This window comes from Scyliorhinus torazame, chromosome 24 (assembly GCF_047496885.1).
Source record: "Scyliorhinus torazame isolate Kashiwa2021f chromosome 24, sScyTor2.1, whole genome shotgun sequence".
Classification (NCBI taxonomy): Eukaryota; Metazoa; Chordata; class Chondrichthyes; order Carcharhiniformes; family Scyliorhinidae; genus Scyliorhinus; species Scyliorhinus torazame.
This window is the reverse complement of record NC_092730.1, coordinates 3350989-3356988: the sequence shown is the minus strand read 5'-3', so window position 1 is coordinate 3356988 and position 6000 is coordinate 3350989. Positions and strand designations below refer to the sequence as shown.

The 6000-nt window shown below is 49.0% G+C and overlaps 1 protein-coding gene across 2 annotated transcripts in view; it reads right to left on the bottom strand.

Annotated features, from left to right (window-relative positions):
* Nucleotides 1–3169: 3169 nt before the first annotated feature.
* cskmt (citrate synthase lysine methyltransferase) overlaps nucleotides 3170–6000 on the bottom strand; it is a 66134-nt gene continuing 63303 nt past the window's right edge. For both annotated transcript variants that reach the window (XM_072489557.1, XM_072489558.1), the window contains exons 2-3: nucleotides 3837–4268; nucleotides 3170–3703 (exon numbers count right to left, since the gene is read on the bottom strand). In XM_072489557.1, the coding sequence (XP_072345658.1) occupies nucleotides 3501–3703; nucleotides 3837–4268 (635 nt within the window). In that variant the 3' untranslated portion in view covers nucleotides 3170–3500. The remainder of the gene's footprint in view (nucleotides 3704–3836; nucleotides 4269–6000) is intronic.

The following is a 6000-nucleotide window of genomic DNA, read 5'->3' as shown; positions in this document are numbered from 1 at the left end:
GACACCTCAGAGGGCAGTGAGGCTATATGGGTAGAGATCAGGAATAAGAAGGGTGCAGTCACAATGTTGGGGGTATACTACAGGCCTCCCAACAGCCAGCGGGAGATAGAGGAGCAGATAGGTAGACAGATTTTGGAAAAGAGTAAAAACAACAGGGTTGTGGTGATGGGAGACTTCAACTTCCCCAATATTGACTGGGACTCACTTAGTGCCAGGGGCTTAGACGGGGCGGAGTTTGTAAGGAGCATCCAGGAGGGCTTCTTAAAACAATATGTAGACAGTCCAACTAGGGAAGGGGCGGTACTGGACCTGGTATTGGGGAATGAGCCCGGCCAGGTGGTAGATGTTTCAGTAGGGGAGCATTTCGGTAACAGTGACCACAATTCAGTAAGTTTTAAAGTACTGGTGGACAAGGATAAGAGTGGTCCGAGGATGAATGTGCTCAATTGGGGGAAGGCTAATTATGACAATATTAGGCGGGAACTGAAGAACATAGATTGGGGGCGGATGTTTGAGGGCAAATCAACATCTGACATGTGGGAGGCTTTCAAGTGTCAGTTGAAAGGAATACAGGACAGGCATGTTCCTGTGAGGAAGAAAGATAAATACGGCAATTTTCGGGAACCTTGGATGACGAGTGATATTGTAGGCCTCGTCAAAAAGAAAAAGGAGGCATTTGTCAGGGCTAAAAGGCTGGGAACAGACGAAGCCTGTGTGGCATATAAGGAAAGTAGGAAGGAACTTAAGCAAGGAGTCAGGAGGGCTAGAAGGGGTCATGAAAAGTCATTGGCAAATAGGGTTAAGGAAAATCCCAAGGCTTTTTACACGTACATAAAAAGCAAGAGGGTAGCCAGGGAAAGGGTTGGCCCACTGAAGGATAGGCAAGGGAATCTATGTGTGGAGCCAGAGGAAATGGGCGAGGTACTAAATGAATACTTTGCATCAGTATTCACCAAAGAGAAGGAATTGGTAGATGTTGAGTCTGGAGAAGGGGGTGTAGATAGCCTGGGTCACATTGTGATCCAAAAAGACGAGGTGTTGGGTGTCTTAAAAAATATTAAGGTAGATAAGTCCCCAGGGCCTGATGGGATCTACCCCAGAATACTGAAGGAGGCTGGAGAGGAAATTGCTGAGGCCTTGACAGAAATCTTTGGATCCTCGCTGTCTTCAGGGGATGTCCCGGAGGACTGGAGAATAGCCAATGTTGTTCCTCTGTTTAAGAAGGGTAGCAAGGATAATCCCGGTAACTACAGGCCGGTGAGCCTTACTTCAGTGGTAGGGAAATTACTGGAGAGAATTCTTCGAGACAGGATCTACTCCCATTTGGAAGCAAATGGACATATTAGTGAGAGGCAGCACGGTTTTGTGAAGGGGAGGTCGTGTCTCACTAACTTGATAGAGTTTTTCGAGGAGGTCACTAAGATGATTGATGCAGGTAGGGCAGTAGATGTTGTCTATATGGACTTCAGTAAGGCCTTTGACAAGGTCCCTCATGGTAGACTAGTACAAAAGGTGAAGTCACACGGGATCAGGGGTGAACTGGCAAGGTGGATACAGAACTGGCTAGGCCATAGAAGGCAGAGGGTAGCAATGGAGGGATGCTTTTCTAATTGGAGGGCTGTGACCAGTGGTGTTCCACAGGGATCAGTGCTGGGACCTTTGCTCTTTGTAGTATATATAAATGATTTGGAGGAAAATGTAACTGGTCTGATTAGTAAGTTTGCAGACGACACAAAGGTTGGTGGAATTGCGGATAGCGATGAGGACTGTCTGAGGATACTGCAGGATTTAGATTGTCTGGAGACTTGGGCGGAGAGATGGCAGATGGAGTTTAATCCGGACAAATGTGAGGTAATGCATTTTGGAAGGGCTAATGCAGGTAGGGAATATACAGTGAATGGTAGAACCCTCAAGAGTATTGAAAGTCAAAGAGATCTAGGAGTACAGGTCCACAGGTCATTGAAAGGGGCAACACAGGTGGAGAAGGTAGTCAAGAAGGCATACGGCATGCTTGCCTTCATTGGCCGGGGCATTGAGTATAAGAATTGGCAAGTCATGTTGCAGCTGTATAGAACCTTAGTTAGGCCACACTTGGAGTATAGTGTTCAATTCTGGTCGCCACACTACCAGAAGGATGTGGAGGCTTTAGAGAGGGTGCAGAAGAGATTTACCAGAATGTTGCCTGGTATGGAGGGCATAAGCTATGAGGAGCGATTGAATAAACTCGGTTTGTTGTCTCTGGAACGAAGGAGGTTGAGGGGCGACCTGATAGAGGTATACAAAATTATGAGGGGCATAGACAGAGTGGATAGTCAGAGGCTTTTCCCCAGGGTAGAGGGGTCAATTACTAGGGGGCATAGGTTTAAGGTGAGAGGGGCAAGGTTTAGAGTAGATGTACGAGGCAAGTTTTTTACGCAGAGGGTAGTGGGTGCCTGGAACTCACTACCGGAGGAGGTAGTGGAGGCAGGGACGATAGGGACATTTAAGGGGCATCTTGACAAATATATGAATAGGATGGGAATAGAAGGATACGGACCCAGGAAGTGTAGAAGATTGTAGTTTAGTCGGGCAGTATGGTCGGCACGGGCTTGGAGGGCCGAAGGGCCTGTTCCTGTGCTGTACATTTCTTTGTTCTTTGTTCTTTGATTGATTGATTGATATTTAGTGTCACATGTACCGGAGTACAGGGAAAAGTATTTTTCTGCGGTCGAGGGAACGTACACAGTACGAATATGTTACACAAGAATAATCGACAGAGACCATTGACAAATGGTACATCGACAAACAGTGGCTGATTACAGTGCGGAACAAGGGGCCAAACAAGAGCAGCATAGGGCGTCGTGAATAGTGTTCTCACAGGGAACAGACCAGTCCGAGGGAGAGTTGTTGAGGAGTCTTGTAGCTGTGGGGAAGAGCTGTTCCTATGTCTGGATGTGTGAGTCTTCAGACTTCTGCCTGCTGGAAGGGTCTGGAAGGCAATGCCTGGGTGGGAGGGGTCTCTGACACTGCTGTCTGCCTTCCTGAGGCAGCGGGAGGTGGAGACAGAATCAATGGGAGGGTGGCAAGCTTGTGTGATGCGTTGGGCTGAGCTCACCACACTCTGCAGTTTCTTGCGATCTTACTGTCACGATGCAGGGGGAGAATCCACAAACTTACAACATCGAACAAGTTCATTGCAAATAATACAGCTTTTATTCAAAGGAAATTCCAGACTAATTTTACAGGTTTCCCTGGAATAATTCTCTCCGTAACTTCCTTTCCACGTTAACGCGGGTCTGGGGGGCTGGAAAGTTACAGTTCAGACAGTGGACTTTCCCGTCTGCCACACTGTTTGTCCACAGACACCTACAACCCTGTGTAGGGGCGGGTTGGCAAGCGACAACCAGGAAGAGAAACACCAGCTGAATAACTCCAGCCCCCAGTCCAAGGGTCGGCAGCTGGAAAGGCGAACGATTCGAGTACTCCCACTCCAGTGAGGCACAGCAACACTTACTCAGTGGCTATGCCGGTTTGATAATGTATGCAAAGTAGCCCATGCGCGAGTCCGTATCCAGTTCGAGCACAGTTACGCTGACCGTCCGCAGTCTCTGCAGCCACAGAATCCTCGTATCCGGATCCTCATCCGACACCTGCAATATGAAGCCGCCCGCACGGAGCACGCGCAGTGATGCTGCCAGTGCCCGAGTCGCAGCCAGGCCCCCATCTGCAGAGAAGGAAAAGCCAGGGTCAGTGAGTACTCGGCGGTGCCCTGGTGGGGTGGGGTGCGGTTGTGCGGGAATGGGAGGACCAGGATTCCAATGTCACGGCGTGGCTACCTCACCCTGTGCCGCACTTACCGTTCGCCCGGAGCAAGGCGTCCATTGTTCCCTTGTCCAGGACGAGGTCGAACGTCCCTTGCTGGAAGTCCGCAAGGTGGGTAGCATCAGCCAGCAGGAAACGCAGTCTGGAAGCTGGGTTCCCAGGTGGAGGGAGGGATGAAAACTGGGCCCGCATCAGAGCCAGGGCGACGGGTGAAAAATCCACGCAGTCGACATGGAGGGGGAACGGGCACTGGCAGTACAGCCGGGGGCCCAGCTCCGACGTGCCACAGCCGAGGTCTAGCAGCCGTCGTGGCCCCTCACTATCCACAGCCTCCAGCAGCTGACCCAAGATCCCGTGGAGTGTGGAATAGCCAAGGAACCAGTCAAAGTGTTTGAAGGGCCGGGCGGTGTTCCTGCGGTAGAATCTATCCCAGGCGCTTTGCTTCTCCAGATTCTCCAGTAAATCATCTGAAACAACAATTTTCATTTAGAATCAAAGAATCTCCCGTCGCAGGAAGAGGCCATTCAGTCCACATCCCTGTGCTATCTCTGAATAAGCTACCAACTGTCCTTGCTGTTCCCCAATAACCACTCCATCTTTTCCTGTGGCGATCCCCGTGACCTTACCATTTCGGAGTCCGGTGTCATCTGTAAACTTTGAAATTATTCCCTGAACACCCAAGCGCATGTTTTGAATATAAATTGATAATGCGGTGTTCCTGATCCCCGAGGGGGTAACACTCTGCACCTGCCTCCGGTCTAAAAAGGGGATGTTTATCTCTGCTTTCCGCTCCTTGGCCAACATTACATCCAGAAGAAGTCTCACAACACCAGGTTAAAGTCCAACAGGTTTGTTTCGAATCACTAGCTTTCGGAGCGCTGCTCCTTCCTTGGGTGAATGAAGAGGTAGTTTCCAGAAACATTTATACAGACAAATTCAAAGATGCTATATATTTGTCGATTATATATATATATATATATATATGGATCTGGAACCCACCTCTCCATTCACCTGAGGAAGGAGCAGTGCATTAAGGTAATGCATTTTGGAATGTTTAATGCAGGTAGGGAATATACGGTGAATGGTAGAACCCTCAAGAGTATTGAAAGTCAGAGAGATCTAGGATTACAGGTCCACAGGTCATTGAAAGGGGCAACACGGGTGGAGAAGGTAGTCAAGAAGGCATATGGCATGCTTGCCTTCATTGGCCGGGGCATTGAGTATAAGAATTGGCAAGTCATGTTGCAGCTGTATAGAACCTTAGTTAGGCCACACTTGGAGTATAGTGTTCAATTCTGGTCGCCACACTACCAGAAGGATGTGGAGGCTTTAGAGAGGGTGCAGAAGAGATTTACCAGAATGTTGCCTGGTATGGAGGGCATTAGCTATGAGGAGCGGTTGAATAAACTCGGTTTGTTCTCACTGGAACGAAGGAGGTTGAGGGGAGACCTGATAGAGGTCTACAAAATTATGAGGGGCATAGACAGAGTGGATAGTCAGAGGCTTTTCTCCAGGGTAGAGGGGTCAATTACTAGGGGGCATAGGTTTAAGGTGAGAGGGGCAAGGTTTAGAGGAGATGTACGAGGCAAGTTTTTTACACAGAGGGTAGTGGGTGCCTGGAACTCGCTACCGGAGGAGGTGGTGGAAGCAGGGACGATAGTGACATTTAAGGGTCATCTTGACAAATACATGAATAGGATGGGAATAGAGGGATACGGACCCAGGAAGTGTAGAAGATTGTAGTTTAGTCGGGCAGCATGGTCGGCACGGGCTTGGAGGGCCGAAGGGCCTGTTCCTGTGCTGTACATTTCTTTGTTCTTTGTTCTTTGAAAGCTAGTGATTCGAAACAAACTTGTTGGACTTTAGGGGCTCGTTTAGCACAGCGCTAAATCGCTGGCTTTGAAAGCAGACCAAGGCAGGCCAGCAGCACGGTTCAATTCCCGTAACAGCCTCCCCGAACAGGCGCCGGAATGTGGCGACTAGGGGCTTTTCACAGTAACTTCATTTGAAGCCGACTTGTGACAATAAGCGATTTTCATTTCATTTTTTTTCATTTAACCTGGTGCAGTAAGACTTCTTACAGCGCCCACCCCAGTCCAACGCCGGCATCTCCACATCAACATTATATCCAAACAGTGACTGTCCCTCTAATACCATCCACACTGTCCTCATCACCCCTGACAACAAATCATATTGCAA